Source organism: Periophthalmus magnuspinnatus, chromosome 15 (assembly GCF_009829125.3).
Source record: "Periophthalmus magnuspinnatus isolate fPerMag1 chromosome 15, fPerMag1.2.pri, whole genome shotgun sequence".
In the NCBI taxonomy this organism is placed as follows: Eukaryota; Metazoa; Chordata; class Actinopteri; order Gobiiformes; family Gobiidae; genus Periophthalmus; species Periophthalmus magnuspinnatus.
This window is the reverse complement of record NC_047140.1, coordinates 13,829,454-13,852,212: the sequence shown is the minus strand read 5'-3', so window position 1 is coordinate 13,852,212 and position 22,759 is coordinate 13,829,454. Positions and strand designations below refer to the sequence as shown.

At 38.8% G+C, this 22,759-nt stretch overlaps 1 protein-coding gene across 1 annotated transcript in view; it reads right to left on the bottom strand.

Moving 5' to 3' along the window:
• Window positions 1-3,237: 3,237 nt before the first annotated feature.
• slc24a3 (solute carrier family 24 member 3) overlaps window positions 3,238-22,759 on the bottom strand; it is a 58,683-nt gene continuing 39,161 nt past the window's right edge. The window contains exons 5-19 of the mRNA XM_055227476.1: window positions 14,732-14,808; window positions 12,243-12,317; window positions 11,916-12,000; window positions 11,468-11,571; window positions 10,419-10,493; window positions 9,626-9,651; window positions 9,496-9,549; window positions 9,293-9,417; window positions 8,299-8,459; window positions 7,894-8,137; window positions 7,308-7,474; window positions 6,311-6,425; window positions 5,564-5,676; window positions 4,115-4,180; window positions 3,238-3,520 (exon numbers count right to left, since the gene is read on the bottom strand). Coding sequence (XP_055083451.1) covers window positions 3,368-3,520; window positions 4,115-4,180; window positions 5,564-5,676; window positions 6,311-6,425; window positions 7,308-7,474; window positions 7,894-8,137; window positions 8,299-8,459; window positions 9,293-9,417; window positions 9,496-9,549; window positions 9,626-9,651; window positions 10,419-10,493; window positions 11,468-11,571; window positions 11,916-12,000; window positions 12,243-12,317; window positions 14,732-14,808 — 1,640 coding nt within the window. The 3' untranslated portion in view covers window positions 3,238-3,367. The remainder of the gene's footprint in view (window positions 3,521-4,114; window positions 4,181-5,563; window positions 5,677-6,310; window positions 6,426-7,307; window positions 7,475-7,893; window positions 8,138-8,298; window positions 8,460-9,292; window positions 9,418-9,495; window positions 9,550-9,625; window positions 9,652-10,418; window positions 10,494-11,467; window positions 11,572-11,915; window positions 12,001-12,242; window positions 12,318-14,731; window positions 14,809-22,759) is intronic.

Here is a 22,759-nt window from a genome sequence, read left to right as displayed (position 1 = left end):
CAGGTTTGGCTGTGTTTATTCTCAAGAAAATGGAAAAGATTATTTTTTATGTCAGGATTAACTAATTTAACTAATTAATCTGACAATAATTTTTGAAGAAATAATATCTACTGTATTATCTATGACCTATACCCAAAAACAACCCTAAATCTCACAGATATAAACACACTGATTTTAAATAAATGAAAGGTGTCATTTTCTTTTTCTAATTCAAAAGCTGCGTTAATCTAGGCCCAAAAATGTATATGTTAAGTACTACAACTGGAAAGGTAACTGACTGACAACAGCTACATTACCATTGTGCAAAAAGCTGCCAAATATTACTATTTGCTAAACGTGGCTAGGATCAAGAGAAGCTAGCTCAAGCTAATACTAATGCTAATGCTAATACTAAAGCGAATGAAAGGAAGAATACTAAAGTGATGAAGGACGGGCTGACGTAATAAAATAAGAGTACAGAGAGGTGAATTATAGTAGGACTATGCAAAAAAAGTGAATTAAGTTATAACCATAAAAGGTGCACTGTGTAACCTTTCTAGAGGAAGATCTGCCCCTTCTTGTTCCCGTGGTGATGTTATTACTTTGCCAGTGATTTTCCACAGTATGACATTAAACTCATCTTTCTCAAGCCATGTTACAGGTCAGATCTGTGGAGAGACAGCACCACACACAGTAAAAATGTATGTTTTTGAGCAATACAAACGTCCGCAAATGTATAGATGCAAGATAAATGTTTAAAGCCATACCGTGGAACATTCTAAGCAAAGCAATAACATCTCCATAGAGACAAAAAAGTGTCATAGTGCGTTTTAGTCACAAGCAACATGTTTTTTAATGAGCTGCTTGTCCTCTTAGTATTATGAAAGTCAGAAACATGGTGTGAAATTTCCCATTTGTCGTTGAGTATAAACACAGCCAAAAGCAGAGAGAAGGTGCCGTTTTGAAATGTTGTCGATTTAAAAAACCCAGAGGACTCACACGCCACATTTCACATGCTCTAAAACTATCACCACGGCAACAAACGTGGACAGAGCTAGAGACATTTGAATTTGTACAAAATGCATTGAATCCCAAACTAAAAACAGTTTCAACCCTAAAATGTCAAGATTCCCAAAGTCCTGATGCCTAATAATGCATCTTATCTAACATTAACAAACTACCACACTAAAAATACCTGCTTTTAAGTTTTAAATAGTACCACATTTAAAATCAGTATTTGGTCTTCGAAAAGAGGAATTGTCCAAGCAAGAAAAAAGTCAGTATTTTTAAAAAGTGGCGTCATTTTACCAGGAAAACTCCTCGTAATCGGCTTCGCAGTGCATCATTCAACTCCAATGACATCAAGAGAGTTTGTGCTTGTCAAAAAGTCCCCGACAGGTCCCGTAACGCTGGTCAAATCCTGCAGAGGGCGCCAATCAGAGTAAAGTAATGTGCGCATGACATGACTCAATAAATAATAAATAGGACATCTCGGTCATATTTACAATGCTATGTACAAATAAAATATCTATGTCTATAAAGCTAACTTTTTCCATAGAAAAACATAGACGCTACAGCTGTGGCGCTAGTGACAGTTACTTGTATAATGCCCTGGTTTGGAAATTTGAAATGATATCAAAAACAATAAATAAATTATATAAAAAATATCTGAATAAAAAGTGGCAGTGGAAGTCTAGACCCTGGTTCAAAAATGTACAAGATTAAAGAGTGAAGTTACAGTAAATCGCTGCTAATACTGCCACGGAGTCTAGAGGAGATCAGTGCTAATCTATTGTTAGCATGCAGCAACATATGCTAAAGCTAACTTGGCTAATGGCAGAGCTCATAATACTATCGTCAGCTTACACACTTTATAAAGAGGTGGGCAGTACTCGGTTACATTTACTCAAGCCTTTGTTAATAAAAACCCTCATTCGATTACTCCTACATGAGTAAAATATTTGACAGTGTAACCGCTCCGCTCCTTCAGGTATGTTGCCGTTTTCCTCATTTTTGTGGTTTATCCTTTCAAAATACCAGACTGTGTTCATTACTAGACAGTTATTTTTACTTGAACTACTTTTACTTGAATAGTAGTTTTCGTAAATACTTTTTACTTTACACTTACTTGAGTACAGTTTTAGGCTACTCGACCCACCTCTCACCGTTTCAGAATCTAAACCTATAGAAGCTATGTTTGATATTTGTAATGGTGAAACTAGTATGTCCTTTGTCGTAAAAATAAGGTTTGAGATCAATAATGTAATGTGTGTGTATGTTGGTCTAATTTTAATAAACAAAATATCATTTTAAAAGTCCTATAATATGCAAAACCTACTTTAACTTGAGTTGTTATGGTTGAATGATTTTCTGTGTCCCTCTCCAGGACTCAACACACTCACACTTGTGAGGTCATCAGGTGGTGTTCCAGTGCTTCTCGGTGCTTTTTAAGTCCATACACCTTTACCAGACTCATTTTAACCAGTGAAGAGAGCAGCTATTGCTGTTAGCCTTACTTACACTGTTTCACTTCTCCTTTAGTATGAATTACTTTTAATTGTTTTTCATATATTGATTATTGATATATTTATTTTAAGCTGTTAATGCATAATATAGGACCTTTGCACATTAATTTACAATTTAAATAATGCTAGTTTAGCTTATCAGAGTGTGTGATACGATAAAGGTGAAAGTTCAAATAGCTCAATCTATGTTGGGTTAAAGGCCCTGTACCTGACTTTTCCATGTATTTGAGCAAGATTTGTTTGGCCCCAGTACAGATATATTGTATAAGCAGCTTTCGAGGTCAAAATAAATCTGCTGTGGACTGTCTGTGTCTAATTATGAAGCATTTTATTGTCAGAGTCAGGAAGTGCGCATTAGCATGATAGCTGTTGTTAGCATCAACCTGACAGGAAAACTCCGCTCTGGCCTCTAGTTGTGAAAAGTGCTTATAAACTCATCATGGTGAATAATGAGGATTCTCTGAATGCATTGAGAAATAACCATTTCAAATGAACTTTTTTCATGTTTTGAAGAAGTAAAAATCAGGTACAGCTCCTTTAAATCTAATATAAGATCTAATAAAATATCGACTCTGTTGGTAGTGTATTGTAATCTCGTGCGTTCCTTTGCATTGTCATTAAATGTGCACTAGAGCCTTACAGTAACCATTTGTAATCATTGCTTAAATTCCTTTCAAAATTAAACTTAGCAGCTTGTGTAAATCACCACTATGTCCCCTCTCCACACTTCCTCTGTGTGAAGTGAGGGATTTTCAAATTAAAAGTCATCGTAGCAGTAGTAGCTCCTTCCCTCTCAGTATTGCACTGTAGGATGTATGTGGACTTCCTGTAGTGTTTAGTAGTTTTCATTTGTAGTTCTCTTTTCACTCGTCTTCGCGGCAGGTGGGCAGATTGACAAAGGTGAAGATGTTGTATTCAATGAGGCAGGAGATGCAGAGGAAGACAGAGTAAAGCATCAAACACATCAGACCCAAACGCCGGTCCAGAGTCCACTTGTTCAGATGGACCCCCAACACCTACAAAATGAGACATAATGAACCACAGAGTGATGCTTAAAACTTCATGTTTTCTCTTGACTGTTTACATTGTAGATTATCGCTGAAGACACCAAACTATGAAAAGCACAATGGAAATGTAGTAATAAAAAAAATTTAAATCCACACCTATTTACATTTTTTAAAATATCGACCCTTTGCTTTGATCACTGCTTTGCACTTTTGACATTTCTTGACCCTGACACGGCACAGATGTGAAGTGAAAACTATTTCAGGAGACTTCATCGTGACAGAAAGCTGAGGGTTTACAGCACGGTCAACAAAGCAAAGGGTGGATACTTCGAGGAATTTGAATCTAAAATATAAAGAAAGAAATATTTAGTGAAGTTATTTGTCTTTTTTCTACATCAGTGTATATTTCTTGCATCCTATATTTGATGTCTTATGCATGTTCTTTAGGCAGCATTTCACTCTGTTGAACATTTAAGGTTGAATCACTAAAAAGTGCAAATATCAGCCCAACCGATCTACATCAGTGAAACTTTATTTTGAAGATATGCATATATAAGAACTCAGACTTTCTCTAAACCAGTGAAATACAGACGTCAAACTCACTGTCATGAAGACTGAGGCCAGCAGGAGTCCCACAGAGAAGATCAGGCCTTTACTGTTCAGCTTGATCTGAGGAGACAATAATAGCATTATTATGGTGAAAACAAAAGCAAATGATTGAAAAGAACAATAATAATGTAATGTAAAATTTGCCACAGCTATTTTTGGAAAATAAAACATTTTTTTTTTAGAACTAAATTAATGTGTTACATTTCCATATAATGTGTTTCTGATAGTGGCTGTAGATAAATATATAGTGGTTATAGTACCAGTTTTTTCAGTATTGATACTTCAGATGAGTATCTAGTTTTGATACCAATCTTAGTATCGAGTAGTGTCTGGATGTCTAGTTTTTGACAACACATTTTTAAACATCGTAGCAGAGTTTAGATCATTATTTAAACATTTATTTTGTGATCTAATGACTAATGACTAATCATAGCCCAAACTACTCAAATTTGAACTAATCTTGTGAGTTTTTTTGCTGTGTGTTGAGAGCCGTCCTCGCGTTGACACGGGGGGAGGGTCCTTCTGTCCCTCTGTCTCTTCAGCAGCACAAATGACTGATGCGTTTAAACAGAGGACTGACGCAGGCTGAGCACCGAGATATGGATTTAGTCATTTTCTCCTGGACCTCAAATGTCAAATCATTAGTTTAGTTCAACAAAGATGTCATTTAGGCAGTGTTTTAACAGCTACACTCAATAGAAAGAGGTGTTATATTTTAGAGCAGTGTTTCTCAAGCTGTGGTACATGATCTCCTTCAGGTGATACTTAGACAGCCCTAGATCAGACCTGCGACAATCCTGTTATAGACCTTTTTTTAGATCTGGAGGTATTCAGAAAGCCACATCTTTTCTTTCATGCTACTTGGTTTAAAAAGTCTAAAAGGCACTGATTTAGGGGTATACAGTGAAAGACTGCATGAAGTAAAATAACTTGTATTTGGTATGGATAGTAATCAAAGGTACTGTACCAGATTTTTCCCATGTATTTGAGCAAATGTGTCTTGCCCCAGTACAGATATATTGTATACGCAGATCAAGTACAGCACCATTAATAGTGGAAAACCATTACATCATGGTTAAGTTGATTTTGCATATGTCAACTTTTATTATTTAGTTTAAAAATGCATATAATAATCATACAGATCTTCCCCGTTTGCTGTAAAAAGGATTATTATCTGCATTGTGTGCGGTTGAGATACTAATATTTGGTTTATGCAGATTAGTGTCAATATTTTCCCCATAAACAAATGTGCTGCTCTGATAGATAAGAGAGTTGCAACATTTAAACAAAACACTCCACTTAGAGAGATCAGGAGTTTAACCCACAACCTCCTTACTGAGAGGAGGAGACAGGATAACCACTCTGCCACAGTAACACAAGGAGAGCATGCATACTCTACTACTCAGAGAGATCAGGAGTCTAACCCACAACCTCTTCACTCACATCTGATCCGTAGTTGATGGCTATAGTCTTGATGGCCCAGGGCAGACCCAGACCCACCAGGATGTCAAACACGTTACTGCCAATAGAGTTAGACACCGCCATGTCCCCCATACCTGGAACACACAAATATCATGAGACAAGTAACAAAACGATTATTTTACATAGTAGGGGGCTTATCACACCCGGGAAACTTTGTAAGTTTAAATGCAATTGATCATGAAAACTCTATTAATTCTAAGTAGTTTTTAGCCTGATATCATATAAAACTGATAATATTGCTTTGCCTGGAATGTTTCACAGTGTAGCATAAAAAGTATATTCATCAAGTACAGCAAGGACAAGTTACAGGTCAGATCTGTGGAGGGCAAACATGTTCACAGGATGTATGTGGTTTTAGGTATTTCTGAAACAGTACAAACACGCAATATAGACAAGTTACTGTGGAACGTTCCAGTCAAAGCAATTTCAGACCATTTTCATGGAGACAAATGCACATGGCACACTTTTAAACACAAATTGATATATAATGTTATGATTGAATTAAATATACCTGTACTTATTATTTGTAAAATGTAAACTGTGAAATACCAAAACTAAACTCTGTAAAAATGGTTAAAATCATTACAAGTTAAAATGTAAAATACTGTGCAACACCTTTAAGCCCTACCTCTGAGTCTTATGTCCCCTAAAAACATGTCTCCTGTTGTGGATAATGGTTATAACGTGTACTGTACTGAGTGTACTGACCCTGGCGAGCGACGATGAGGCTGGCCATGCAGTCTGGGACACTGGTGCCCGCTGCCAGGAACGTGATGCCCATGATCACGTCCGGGATGCCCAGAGTGAAACCGATCACTGTCACCTGGAAATGTATACACATGTACAGGTGAAGATAAGATATGAGACAAGGACAATAATTATCAAAATATACAGGAATAAAGTAAGAGAGAGAGAGAGAGAAAGAATACTAAGAAGAAAAAGAAGAGAGCAAGAGATTGATGAAATAGGACACGGCGTTACTTCCTATAATTTTCTTTCTCTCAACTTTTCTTCACAAACTGCCACTTGACGAAGACTGTGCCATTAATACATTTTTAATCGAGATCATTTCGTAATGGTCAGTAATCAATAATTTGGTATTTTTAATGTTAGTAAAAGCATATGGTTTGGAGCAGAGGAGGAAGAAATTTGAACATTTTTGTGTTATACGGTAATGATTTAAACATTTGCATTGTTTAAAAATGCTCTTCAATATCTTTTCTTTAAAGTACAAATAGAATGAAATTGATCAATATGATAAAAATGTATTTTTTATCAGTTTGATCCCCCCACACTCTCCATCCCGTCTCGAGCCAGACTCAAACATGACTGTCCAATCAGATTAGTTTACTTCAGTGACGCATGCGTGTCCCTGATTGATTATTCCACCTGTCAATCACACCCATCTGAGCTCTGGGAGATTCACCAATGACCAGACTCACATTTTCATAAAATATTGTGAAGTGTGTATTCTGGATGTCAGACAACCAGCTCTACATATGTTAAACTACAGTATAGTACAGTATATTTTCCACAGTTCCTATCCCACCAAAGGAAGCATCAATTAGAAAAGCGTCATATGAGGTTTATTTGGTTTTCCAATAATTTATTGTAGTAGATTATTTTTTTGGGTATGAAAACAAACACAATTTTGGTCAAAAATACAAAATAAACCTGTCATACACACTTTGTGTTCCACACTCACCATCCAGACCATGATGTAGGAGAGCCCTGCGATCCACATGGTGGAGGAGAGGAAGGAGAACATGAAGTAGTTCTCCCAGCGCGGAGTAGAGCAGTTTGGGATAGTGAAGTAGAAGATCAGGCTGAGGGGCCAGGCCAAAAGCCACTTAAACTTATTCAACACTCCACCTGAAAACAGAGTTGATATAAAACCATTCATCTGCAAATGAGTGAGAGGATATCTTTATAGAAGGAATAAACTGGTCCTTAGAGCTCAGCTGGTAGTCCTGGTCTAGTCCTGGTCTAGTCCTGGTCTAGTCCTGGTCTAGTCCTGGTCTAGTCCTGGTCTAGTCCTGGTCTAGTCCTGGTCTAGTCCTGGTCTAGTCCTGTATTAGTTGATGATTGTATCCCTGAGTTACATTTGGTTTGGACTTGATTTAGTTCAAGTTAAGATCTGAGGTTTAGTCCTAGTTTAGCCCTGTTTCAGTTCTGGTCTAGTCTTGGTTTGGACCTGGCTAAGTCTGGTTTAACTCTGTTTCAGTCCTGGTCTAGTCCTGGTTAGGTCCTGATTTAACTCTGTTTCAGTCCTGTTTTAGTCCTGGTTTTACCTGGACACTGGAAGGGCACAAAGGGCCCCTCTCCCTCCTCCTCTTCCTCATCTTCATCGTTTTCGTTGTTGTCGTTGTCCTCATTCTCTGTGTCATTTCCCGTTTCGTGGTCATCACAGCGATCGGCCCCTCCCCCTGCGGCTGACGTCAGGCCGTTCTCTGCGTTCTTCCGGAGTCCGGCTTTCACCCCCACCACATCTGAATCCCCATTTGTGAGAGTCCTGGAGCTGATCAGACGCTGCCTCTGTGGGAGAGAGGAGGGGTTAGCCCTGGTCCAGTCCTAGCCCTGGTCCAGTCCTGGCCCAGGTTCAGTCCAGGTTCAATTTCCTGGTCCAGTCCTGGTCCAGTCCTGGTTCAGTCCTGGTTCAGTCCTGCTTCAGTGCTGATTCAGTCCTGGATCAGTACCTCATTTATTAGCATTCTTGAGGCCATAGTGAGCCTGGTTCTTGGACTAAAGTGACTGGTGATCATGATTCTCATCCCGGCCTCAGAGAAGGAGAGTTGGTGAGGATACGCGCTCAGCAGCTCATCCACCATCAGCACAGATGTCTTTCTCTGGTGATTTGCTGGAAGAACCACAGTGACCAGAAGAATAAGTGCGTTAAAAGGTCCTGTACTTTATGTATTTAAGCAAAAGTTGTCTTTCCCCAGCACAGACATATTGTATTGTAAGGTCAAAATAAATCTCCTGCGTGTTGTCTGCATCTAATTATAAAGCGTTGTATTGTCTGATAATCAGTGCTGCTAGCATGCCAATTGTTGTCTCTGAGAGTTGTGAAAAGCACTTATAGAGTCACTCATGGAGAATAATTAGGATGCTCAGAATGCATAAGTTAAGTGAGGAAAAACTATGGAGTGCAAACCATATAAAATGAACTAGTTCTGTCTTTCCCGTTTTAAGACAGTAAAAATCAGACACAGCACCTTTAATGTCACCTGCCAGCCACATGAATTCTTGTGATATTTGTGAGTTCACAAACTCCAAAAAATCCATCTGGCCCAGCTCCCACTGTTATGATTGGACCTGACCTCCAGTGGTTCAGACCAATCACAGAGCAACATTGTAGTTTGGGTGGAGTCAAAGGTGACATACTCAAATAAACCAAAACAAACATGGTGATGGTGACAGATGTACTTCAGCCTATTTCAGACTATTTTGTGAAAAATGTGCAGAGGGAAGCACATTGTGCATTGGTGGAGGGAAAGATCTCCATGCTTTTCTCTCATCTGGATATAACAAAAGTTTGATTTTTTGGCTTATTGCTTTGGGTGGAATTTTCCACAGAATAGTACAAAACTTATGGAAAAGTTACATAAAGCACCTTCAACTCTTTTTATAGCATGTTTTACTGTAAATGATTACTAAATTAAAATATCAGTATTAGATTTGCCCTCTGACCTTTCTTGAGCAGCACAGCTGTCGCCTCTCCGTCCTCCTGCTCTGTGCTATTGGCCGCTCCGTTTCTCAGAGCCGACGAGTTCTTTTTCCTTCGCTCCAAAAAACGAACCACGTAGGAATTACATCTGGAAAATACAACAATTATAAACATGGGCAAAATATTCAACCACCCAAAGTAACTCTTTATAAATGTGTTTACTCACTTCATGATTAAAATGTAGACAAAGTACATGAGGATCAGTGTGAGTGCTTCCCACCTAAAAATATTAAGTATTTAGATGAGAAAACAAGTTTAACACAGAGGGACACAAGCATCATAATCATTGAACTCACCAAACCACCTTTTCATCGTATATGAACTGTGGGAATGAAACAAAAACAGAACAAGCATTATTATGTCAGAGCAAAGGTTTATACAGAGAATAAAATAGAGCTCAGAATCAAATGTCAGAAACTTTATGTTACTGGCAGATGCCAAACGTCCATAGAGATACTTCAGCATAAACAATATTAAAATGTATACAAAAGAACCATGGAACAACTCAATAGTGTCAAATTACATAAAACACTAAGTTCAGTATTTAACATCTTAAAATCTTCATTGGTTTTAACATTTTTGGGACGGCAGTGACTCGGTCAGTGGTTAGAGCAGTGGTGCCCCAATCTGGAAGTTGGAAGATTAATTCTCAGACCAAGTTCTGTTGTTGTGTCCTTAGGCAAGACACACCCTCCTTGCCTAGTATGAAAGTGGTGCTTGTCTTTTTGGTGGGAGTGGCCAATAGCCAGATTGGCAGCCTCACCTCTGTCAGTCTACCCCAGGGCAGCTGTGGCTACAATAGTAGTTTACCACCACAGTGTATGGAGTAAATGAATACTTACTCCACTGTAGAGCTCTTTAATAATCATGGCCTAATCACGGGTTTCAATCGAGGATCATCGTCATAGCAATTAACAAATTCAAATCAATATTTAATCATTCAAAAGGGCAGAAGTGGGGCTGGGTAATATGACAGGGATTTTTCTTTTTTTTAAATTTAATCATATAAACAAAATTACATGTTGCATACGTAATTTCGTAATAAAATAAAATAAATATTATTCCCTCCTCTATCAGAGAGTACATTACCACAATGAGAGCAGAGATGGACAGAGTGTAGTAGGTGGAGTCTCTGAGCAGAGGCCAACAGGACAAACGGATCGTCTGTAGGAGACAAGAGAGACACAGGTCAACAAAGAACCCTGTGTAACCTCTGAAGCTAAGCAGGATGGAGCCCGGTTAGTGCTTGGAAGGGAGACCGCTGGGAATACCAGGTGTTACAGTGGAGCAGCACTGACTCTAGACTCTACTGTACACACATTGCTGAGTATGAATGTGGTGAGTGTTGGTAGTGAAAAGAAATATTAAAGCTCATGCTTATATGAATATTGTATTGCTGGGTTTCAGATTACAACATTCTACAGGCCAATGTTATTTAATACAGATGGGGTGCAGCTAAAATTAATATTATTAAAATACAGGTTCATCATTTGTGACTTTACATTTTGAATATTTTATGTCAAAGTACAATGTAATCAATAGGGCATTCAGGCACTTGCTCCTGTCTGTAAGTATGACATCATGACATTATAGAATCTGAAATCCACCATTTGAGTAACAAGGTGCAGATGACGTAATGTGCTCTCTTTCGCTCATCTTTGGGATTAAAAACACAGATTAAATCACAGGACAGTAAATTTCAACCTGACTTTGGCCCACACCAGATTATTTGGACTAAACTTCACCTGGACAAATTATATCACAGGAGATCAGGGCGGGATTAGAGGAGGGTAGAAGTGCCAAAAATAATATATATTTTTAGTATTCTCCTAGTCAATATAATCAGATGCTATTTATTGTACCAATAAATCCATTTTAAATCATTTTTACTCTCGCCTAATTCTGGTCATTATCGGTGATAAGTGATTATTCAGGTTAAAACACAATCGTAAGAGCTAAAAAATAATGAAATGACCAAAATGATGTAATTCCTATTCAATATACTCCAAACTTTAATATTGTTATGTCTGTCACCTCAAATTTACTTTATCTGTCAGAAAGTTAGAATACCTGGATTATCAACTTTGCCTGGAACACATATACAGTGTGTGATTAAAGTGTATATAGCTGTGGTTTACCTGGACAGCGAAGATGCCGCAGACTCCGATGATGACGAGGATGTTAAAAACCGCAGATCCAACAATCGTCCCCACTCCCACGTCTCCTTTAGTGATGAACACTCCTGTAAAACATACAGGGAGATAACACTGCTTTAGTCCCTGGTTTAGTCCCTGGTTTTGTCCCCGGTTTAGTCCCTGGTTTAGTCCTGGTTTAGTCCCTGGTTTAGTCCCTGGTTTTGTCCCCGGTTTAGTCCCTGGTTTAGTCCTGGTTTGGTCCTGGTTTGGTCCTTGGTTTAGTCCCTGGTTTAGTCCCTGGTTTAGTCCCTGGTTTAGTCCTGGTTTAGTCCTGGTTTAGTCCTGGTTTGGTCCTGGTTTGGTCCTTGGTTTAGTCCCTGGTTTAGTCCCTGGTTGAGTTCCTGGTTTAGTCCTGAGTCTTAGGATTTGGTCCAGATCTTTTGAATCTCACCGATGACAGAGGTGAAGAGTTCTGGGGCTGAACTTCCTGCAGCCATGAAGGTCGCTCCAGCAACGTCCTCACTCAGATGAAGACGCTGAGAGACAGAGAGGGAGATTGAGGAAGTAGGAGGAGGAGAGAAGGAGGGGGAGATTGAGAGAGAAGGTTGAGAGACAGAGGAGAAAGAAGGGAAGAGAGAGTGGAAAGTGGAGAAAGAAGAAGGGAGAGAGAGAAATGACAACAGTTATAGAACTAAATAAATATTGGTGTAAATATAATAATATGAAGGTATTACTGCAGTATAATGTGTGATATATTTGTGTGTTCAGTGGGTCTCACCTCACAGATTTTCTCCAGTGACGGCACAAAGTAATCATCACAAACCAGCGCCAGAGCGTAGAACATGTACACAGCCTGAACATAAAAACAGAACGTACAAGAGAACAGTCATTTTAACACATATACAGAACAATATCAGCGTCCATATTTCACTTTTTACACATTAGAAACGTAAAGTGTGGGATGTATATATGGTTTCTTCCCTCTTTGATGAAATATGAAAACAGAGGATAAGAAATGAATCAAATTATTTAATCAATCACTACAAATCTGGTAAAAGTTTCAAGGTGCTTTAACAATAAACACAATATATATGAAATTAATGCTAGTTATATACGTTTAATGCCGTACTGTGGAGCTGGTCCAAGCAACTTTTATGTGAGGTTAAACTGACACAAAGAAATTCTTGGTGGACTAAAGACATGTCCTGCTGATTAGTTGACTAAAAATGGGCGTGGCAAAAGTTCTCAAAACTACATATTTCTATGTATCTCACTTCACTACCATTTATGTGATTAAAGTACTAGGAAATAATGTATATAAAAACAGACTGAACTTGTGAAACATGAGTTTAATTTGCCTTTTTACATACAAATAACAAAGAACAACAAATCTTCAGCTAACTCATTCAAATCTTATCAAAGTACAGAAAAATAACAAAAATGTTCCCCACTAGTGGAAAAAAATGTCCCCATGATAAATATTGACCCCAAAAAATAATAATTCCATCTATCATGTATTGAATGATAAGTTTAATGATTAATCAATTAAACGACTAAAGGCCCACAGCCAAAGAGACCAGTCATTAAAAACTGTGCTAACCCTTATAACAACATTTATAACAACTTTTTCCCATTTATATCCTACAAATCAGACAGTGGTGGATGAAGCACTCAATTTAGTTAAGTACAGATACCGAGGTTAAAAGTAAAAGTATCACATGAAAAAATCGAATTGACCAAAAGTCTTTCAGTACCCATTTAAAAATGTACTTTACACACGTATTGTTAAAAAAACAAAAAAACAAAAAAACTTTTACTTTTCAGCCCAGTTAAAAAAATGTAGTGGAGTATAAAGTACAGATACCTGTGTGTTCAAGTATGTTTGTGATGAGGAAACAATATTATAACATAGAACAGAAAACAGCTTAATATAGACCCTTTAAGTAAAATACAGATACCTAAAGATTTTACTCAAGTACAAAACTTTCCTAATTGTACTTCATTACCCTCCACCACTGAAATCAGATAAACCTTAACAGGCTAAACCCCAGCCTGTGGATTCAGACTTTATTAGCTGATGAGCGCACATTAGCCTAGCAGAGGCAGATGCGGCAGATGGGAAATGTTTTAGGCCTAACATCTGCTGCCAGAGGATTAGCATGAGGCTAATGCACCACCGCTAACCTAAAAGCTACACCATTCAGCTAATATCCCTCTGTGTGCATATGGGATAGCTTATTTGGACAACGACAAGACAATGTTTACATTAGCAGCTTTGGAAAGAGTCCATATTAAAGATATTTTTGATATATGTTATAATCTTTCCTCATCACAAACAGACCTGGAGTTGTGTTTTGTTTCATTCACACATGTTTAACACACAAACCCTGCAAATTTAGGCTGAATTCTTCTCTCAAACAGAAAACATTCTGTTCCACCTTGTGATGTCATGTGGTAATACAGGAAGTGCTCCACTGTGGTTTTTAAACCCCACACACCTTCACTAGAATGGATGATGATTTCAGCACTGGAGTTGGCAATCTCTACTAAACTAAAGGTAAATGGGAGCCGTTAACTTGAAAGCTCTGTACTTAGTTGCAATTGTTGGAAAAATGAGTTGCCTGTGATCCAGAATACACACGTCTTCATTACTTTACAAAGATGTGAGTCTGGTCACTGGTGAATCTCCCTGACTACAAGTGGGCGTGATTGACAGGTGGATTAGACAATTAGGGACACGCAGGGTAAATCTGTATTGGAGAAGAAAAAAGAAAATCGCAGGGGGCTGAAAAACATGGCTTATGGCGGCAGAATCAATGAGCAAAGTACTAAACTCTGTTAATCTGAGGTGAGATGAATTAGATTTTATTTGTAAATCATAAGTGACCAATAAGCTCCTTTGTTTCACGTGCGTATTGAATCTGATGGCACAATCATGTTTGGCTGGGCCTGAGATGCAATGGAGGGCGTGGGGACCAGACTGATCAATCTGTATTAAAAAATACAGAGAGATATCAGTCTGAATTTCGAGGCTATGGGGTCAACAGTTTTTTTATACAACATAAGACTGGAGATTTTGTTGTTTTGGAGGAAACTATGGTAAATTGTCGCCTTTGTGATTTGCGAATTGCTTCCATTGAAAGCGTGATTTCGGTTAATCTTGCAGCCCTACAATACTGTGACTTACAATGAAGAAAAAGTAAAATCATGATTGACACTTGTAATAGTTATCTAAATATCACATAAAAAAGGTAAAGTGTTACTCACACAGAGCACGTGCAGCCCCACCGCTCCCTCCACCCTCTCTCTGTTGGTGAAGTAGTCTGTGGGGAACTCATGGATCGCTGTGGACACAACAGAAGCAAGTTAGACTCTTCATAACACTTTCGAGTCTTTTCTGATGGAGGGTCTGCCATGTTCGTCTCCATGGAGATGTTATTGCTTCATCTTGAATGTTCCACAGTATGTAAAGTCCATGGTGAAACGCAAAGACGAAGGAAACGCCACCTGTAGAATTGACCCCGCTCACAGTAAGAATGCATCTTGCTAATGAAACTATTGCACTTCCCATCAGATTTGTGAAGTTGTTGTATACAGTTTGGTATCATGTTTTTGTATATTTCTGGAGAACTGTCATGTCGAATTGTTGAGTGAGATCACTAAAATACTGGCATGGATGACATTTAAAACCTTAGGCATGTTTTTTTATAAGAGAAAACTCCTGATGTAGAAAAGATTTAGCATGATACCCGCTCTTTAACCCTTTATATCTATTTATATCTGTGCAGCGCAAGTGCAGTGACATTCAGACTGAAGTGAGTCACCGATCAGAGCTGGACACTTCAGAGAGAAAAGAGGAGGGATGGGTGGGCAGGGAGGACAGGAGAGGAGGGAGAGAGAGAGGAGAGAGAGAAGAAAGAGGGAGAGGGGGAGAGTGAAAGCAGAGGTATAGAGGGGAGCGAGAGAGAGAGGGAGAGACGGAGAGAATAGAGGGAGCGATGGGGGTGTACACAGCTGAGAGAAAGAAGGGAGAGAGGAGGAACACAGAAATATGAGGAAGGGGACACAGTAGTAGGGACACTGTAGGGGGGGTAGAGAAAAGCTCCCTGTCTTTTGAGAGAGATGTGGAGGTCCAAAAAAAGAGAGGAAGTACAGAGAGAGAGGGGGTAAAGATGTTTTGCCTAGAATTTTACATGTGCTGGGGAAAGACAAATTTGTTCAATAACATAAGAAATTCAGATACAGCCCCTTTTAATATTTAAAGCTATTTTATTATTTGTCAAATTGAATAGAAAATTGTGATGGATCAATAACAGAAAAAAGAAAGTTTAATCTTTTTTTTTGTATAATGCCCATGAAAGAAATATCTAAATATGAACTTCTCTTTCCAAACATTTCCTGGTGCGCGCACACACACACACACACACACACACACACACACAATAGTGTTTACAGTTGTTGAATGTGCGTTGCATGTGAAATATTGTGCAGCTTAAGCTCAGATCAGTGACATTAGAATCAGACGCTGGATAAGAGCTGACATTATGTTTATGACAGAAGGATTTCAGGTTTCACACGACACAGGACAGATGCACGTCTCAGCTCTATATAATACATATACACATATACGCCAGACAAACAAACCACAACATTTGTGGATCAAGTTTAGATATCTCGTTGAAGGCAGGGGTCTATAGTTACAATAATAACTTCAGTGGTTGATTATTTGAATTATTCTGAATTGCATCGAAATGAGAATACCTCCTCATGAATCACTTTTATAACAAAAGAACAGCTCCCTCTCTCACTTTCCCTCATTCTCTCTCTTTCTCTCACTCTTTTTCACCCTCTCTGTAATGTCTAATCCAGAGTCATGAGTCTCACCCTGGATGTGTGAGGAACACTGGGTCAGAGGACTCGAGGATTTCTCTTTTTCTCTTTCTCTTCTTCCCTCTTTCTTTAATGAATTGTATTCTAATCGTCATCAGTCATTTTTAATGGCCAGTGATCAGCTTGGGAGTTTTTAATGAAGAGGTCTAGAGCTAAACCTCTGTCAGTATAAACATGTGGACTGAAGAAGACACAAGAGAATTTTGTGTTAAATTGTAATTATTTAAAGTCTGTCTGTTGTTTATGTTCAGGAAATGAATATTGAATACCATTCTCAATAACCATCTAATTGATTATGACCTTTTTTTTTTTTTTTTTTTTTTTTTTGGTCATATAACCCAGTTCTGCTCTTCCCTCTCCCCCCTCACCCTTACATAATTCCATGTCATTACATAATGTTGTGGTTTGGGTCTTGTCCCTCATCAGATCAGGTCAGACACAGATGGACCGAGCAGCAGCTGTCACTCACTCACACTCAGTTCTACTACTGCCACCTACAACTAGAACTACTACTACCACCACTGCTACTATCACTTCTACCACTACTATTATTACTACAACAACTACAACTGCTGCTTTAACTACTGCAACGACTACTACTACAACTACCACAAAAACAACTACCACTACCACTACTACTACAAAACAAAATGGCTTTCCATCCTGTGTCAAAATCACAATTTGGATGGCCGCAGTTAGACAAATGTTATAGGCAACACAGGCTTTTACAGATAACCAAATTTCCTTGTGCTTCTGCAGGGTCTTACTCTGTGTAAAAGCTTCTAACTCTGTAGTTTAGACCACTACAAACATGTTCTAAAACGTGTTGGATTCTTGTATAAGTTTATCATTTCAGATTTCAGTCTTCCTAAATAGCTGTCTCAAGTTTATCAACATTATTAAGATAACCGTGACACTTCAGGTCATAATTTACTCAAAGTGAAGAACTAAAAAATAATAATTGAGAGTATTATAAACAAAAATAAGGCATTTAATCTATACCACAGGCTGTATATATGAATGGACATAGCTAATAGGAAGTGCTAATTTGCGTGCTTCTAGCTCCATTGACTCACTTTACATTGAAAAATTGTCACCCCTCTCTCTATAACTGCTCCTGACAGGCTCGTCATTTTAGTCTTAACATGTTCGTATTGACCCGCTCTACATGAACCTGGTGTAGATGTTTTTATTTCGCATTTGTGTCTGTAAATCAAGATATAAACATTAATAACAGTCAGATCAGGTGTTCCTTCTTTGCCCGCTAGTGTTAGAAACAGGTTTGATTGGTTGCTAAGCGCCGGCTCCTTTCTAAACCAGCGGTGCGGACGGGAAGGGGCGTTACCTTCAATAGCCTTGCTCCAGATTGACTGTTTAGTTGCTATGATACTTGCGTTCGTGATTCCAAATATGAAACTCCGCTCCAAATTCGCCCTTATACCTGCTAGCCTCGATGAGCGTCATTTGACTAGAGCCGACGCCACGCTCACGTAGTCCACTTCTTTATACAGTCTATGATCCTAAACCCTAAATGTAAATAGCATACACTCATTCAAGTGTGATTTGACTAGAGCGACAGTGGTCAGACGCTGTGAATCGAAGTAAAGAATGATATCACTGTGGTCAGCCTCACTGTCTAATGGGGTCAGTAATTGTGAATAATAATATGTTTCTTCTCACAATAATCCTAACAGTAAAATGTGACATCTCTGAGGGTTTGCGAGTTCATTGTTTGGCAGATGTATTCTGTGCAGAGGAAGCGTCTGGATTACAGCTTTAAGGGTCAAAACAGAATACTGGTCAAAGGTCAAGCGTCAGGAGAGGCTCAATCTCAATTTCCACTTTATCCAGAGAGATCCAGGAAGCAGCGTATCCACATGTGGCGGACGGACTCACACACTGGAAAAGACATAGGACTGTAAAAGGGGATGTACCAGATGTAATAAAGGACAATTTGTCTTCCTACAGGACACATATACTGTATAAGCAGCTTCTAAGGTAAAATAAGGCCGCACTGTCTGCATATAATTATAAAGTGTTTTTATTATCAAACCTCTATTCTGGTCTCTGAAAGTTGTGAAAAGTGCTTATAAACTCACTGTGATGAAGAATTAGGATGCTCTGAATGCATAAAGTGTAGCATTATTAAATTATACATTTAAAAATACGTTAGGTGAGGGTCGTCCGTTTAATTGCTCAGTTGAATAAGTTATTAAGTAAGTCTGAGCAGTTTATCACATTTTAATTATATCTGGATCAAACTGTTGACCTAACATAATGATCAGCTTGAAGTTCAGATTTTTTTTGATGATTTTGTGTTGCATGTTATACCTTAAAAGATTCAAAATTTACTTTAAAAACTTTTTTCTAATTAACGTGACTATACAATGTTAAAGATACAGTATGTAACTTTCTGGAGGTGGCACATCACCTGCATGATTTTATGGAAATAGTAAGTTAAAGCCATACTTTTTCCATGGAGATAGATATGCTATATGTTTTATAGTGTGAAAGATTATAGCTATGGAAGTAATCAGGAGAGGGCCCGACTCCAGGTCAAATATATAGTAGTCAGTTTTATGGAGTTTAAGCCCGCTCACAGTAAGGACACATGCTTTTTATACTTTTTTGTTGTAATAAACACAAACAAAACAAAAGAAACCAAACAAGCTTTTATTTTAGTCTGTTTTCTGGTTAAAAAGTTACATAATGTTGATTTAAGTTGAACTGAAAAGCCCTTGCTTGCAGTATAAATGGTCTATTTACTGCCTTTTAAGCATGTTCTTTTCCATAACTTGTCCTCTCTTCCTGCAGTGTACTTCTCCTGCTGACCTGATGACAACCACAACCATAACAACCAGCCATCTGAACGTACCATGACAGCAATTTGGAAGAGCAGAAAAGATCAAGAGAAGACAGATTAAAATATTAAATCCATTACATTATATGACTGTCCATAAATTAATGCCCTGATCTGGAGCTCTCCCTCAGATTAGCGTAACCCCGGTGACACGACACAGCAGTATATTGTTGAATTCGGTGTATTTCTATAGCACAAGCCCTTATAACAGATGGCCCGATCCCCGTGTTAAAGATAATGCCTTTTTATTCTAATGTAAACCCTGACATCAACACACTGTTCCTTTATCGGCGCTAACATTAAAGCTAATGCCACATTATGGAACATTTAAGGACAGAGCAGAAACAGCTGGACACACATTAAGAACATTCAGACAATAATAATATGATTTAGTCTGGTATTATCCAAGTCCTGTCCTCTACTGTCCCGCACTGGTCCATAGTCATGCCATTATGTTGCCTGGGATGTTCTACAGTATAGCTTTAAATGTGATTTATCTATATTACATAACCTAGCAATAAATATTACAACAAAAAATGCTTTTTTGCTTCTATAACTGCTAACATATAACATATTTAGATCACCATGTTAGCTTTTATTGTTTTGAAAATGGTATGTTCACCAAAAACAACGTATTAACATGTTTTATAAGTTTCATTTTGTTTTTTGACGCTCTATGCTCCCTGCGATAAGTCACTCCCCCTTCAGAGCGTTATCACAACACAATCAGCGTACATCCCGCTAATGAAAGTACTGCACATCACATCAAGTTTGTGAAGTTGTAGCGTACTGTTTGTATCCTGCTTTTGTACATTTTTGGGGAATTGTCGTGTGGGAGCATGAGTGACATATGTTTGTGGGCGGAGCTTTGTACAGAATCTTACAGCTGACGGTAAAAAGGGTTAAAATAGGGCCTGGGAGAGATTGCTAAATTACTCAAACATGCATGGATGACATTTAAAACCTCTTAAGTCATATTTTTGAAGGGAGAACAATGTTATAATATGGTACAGAGCTAAAAAAATGATTTTGCATAATACTCCACTTAAACAATATTGATTTTAGCTGCTCTCATCTGTAAATGTTACATAGGCCTGTCAAAATAACACAGTTTGAAATGTGATGATAAATGATAATACTGAAACTATATCTCTCTATACCTCTCTCCTTTATCCATCATTCTCATCGGGCTGAACAATTTGGTAAAATATCTAATTGGGAATTTTTCTGATAAGCATTGCAATTAGATTTGTGAGTTATGTTGTAATATAAACTGTTCAAAGTTTACATTTTAAACACGTCCAGAGGAATTGACAAAAAGACTGAAATATGAGCTGGCAAAATAATACAATCACATTTCAGAACATGTTTGTACAGATAGAAACTACAGGGTTAGCAGATTTTTATGCAGAATAAGACAGGAGATTTGGTTGTTTGTGGAGAAAATGATGGTACTTCAAAAATGGCAGACTTTGTGTTTTGCAGATTGCGCCCAGTCAAATTGTGATTTTCGATTAGATTGTGATTCATATTACAGCCCTATGTCTCTTAACTCTCTCCGTACTCTCTCCCTCCTCTTTCCTCTCTCCCACCTCTCTCCTCTCTCTCTCCTCTCTCTCTTCTCTCCCTCCTCTCTCTCCCTCCTCTCTCTTCTCTCCTCTCTCCCTCCTCTCTCCTCTCTCCTCTCTCCCACCTCTCTCCTTCCTCTCTCCTCTCTCTCTCCTCTCTCTCTTCTCTCCCTCCTCTCTCTCCTCTCTTTCTCCTCTCTTTCTCCTCTCTCTCTTCTCTCCTCTCTCCCTCCTCTCTCCTCTCCCTCCTCTCTCTTCTCTTGTGAACTCGGTGACCATGTTCCCAAATGTAAACACCCCCCACAGAGCACAGGAATGCACAGAGAGCTCCAGCCCCAGATGAGAGGAAGAAACAAGGAAAACAAGAGTGATAGAACGAATAGAGAGAAAGAGAAAGAGGGAGGCGAGAGGGTAGGAGATAGGACAGGGGGAGAGGGAAAGAGAGAGTAGAGGAAGAGAGGGAGATGAAGAGAGGATGAGAGGAGAGGAAGAGAGGGAGCGGAGACTAGAGGAAGACAGAGAGATGAAAGCGAGGAAAAAAGAGGAGAGGAAGAGGGGGAGGGAGAGGAAGAGAGGGCGGGAGAGGGGAGATCGAGGGAAGGACAGAGAGGGGAGAAGAGAGGAGTACATAGACCTCCAGCCCTAAACGAGAGAAAGAAAACAGGGAAAACAAGAGAGATAGAGCGATACAAAGATAGCAATAGAGAGGGAGGCAAGAGGGAGGGGGAGAGGGAAAGAGAGAGGCAAGGAAGAGAGGGAGAGAGAGGAGAGGAAGAGAGGGAGATGGAGAGACAGGAAGAGAGGGGAGAGAAAGAGAGGGAGATGGAGAGAGAGGAAGAGGGGAAAGGAAGAGAGGTAGGGAGAGCAGCAGAAGAGAGCGAGAGAGGAGAGGAAAAGAAGGAGATAGAGAGGGGAGGGGTAGAGAGGGAGATGGAGAGAGGAGAGGAAGAGAGGGAGCAAGGGAGGGAGGGAAGGAGTGGAGAGATCGAGGGGAAGAAATAGGATAGGGAGAGAGAGAGGAGTACGTAGACCTCCAGCCCTAAACGAGAGAAAGAAAACAGGGAAAAGAAGAAAAGAGAGAGAGGAGGAAAAAAAAGTGGAGGACAGAGATTTTCAGGTTGTTTTTGCAGGTTTCTCATGAGGATAAACATCATGGTTAACACACTGAACACCAGCAACATTTAGATCTTGCACCACAAGATCAAAATGCCACAAGATCAGTGCGTTTCACAATGTTATTTCCATTTTAAGTTGCGCTCAATGTATAATCTCATTTTGTACCCTCTCTTGGACGCAATAGTGTGTCTTGTGTTTCATCTCCACAGCTAAAAGTCTTAAAATATGTGAAAAACAAAACATTTTAAATGGTTTGAAGTTATTCCTCTTTTACCTTATGCATTCAGAGCTTCCTAATTATTCACTGCGATGAGTTTATAAGCACTTTTCACAACTTTCAAAGACCAGTGTGGAGTTGTTTTTTTTTGTTTCGTTTAATTTTTTTGCCATGACTGTAATGCTAACAGCAACTAGCATGCTAACAAGGCACTTCCTGGTTCATGAAGGATAAAACGCTTTCCAATTAGATGCATTAGCACACATGGGACTTATTTTTAACCTCAAGAGCTGCTCATCAATAACTCCATAACACTGGTAATAGAAATCAGGATAAATATGACAAATGAGGCTCTGATCTGACAGATGATGGACAGGACTGATCACACGGACTTACAAAGATTGAGTGTGAACCTTATCCTCGCTGTCAGAGACTAAACCCGATATCCATCTAATACCAGGACAGGAGGTTCAAAGAGCATTTCCTTCACAATACTAATTAGTGTTGGCCCTGTTGTACTCTCACATACCACCACGAGATGCTGTCTACATTCCTGCTGTTTGATAGTGTACCGTCTACCGTGAAAAGCCACTATGAAGAGAGAAAAATTGCAGTGCCTAATGAAAGCTGTCAAAGAGCTGGCA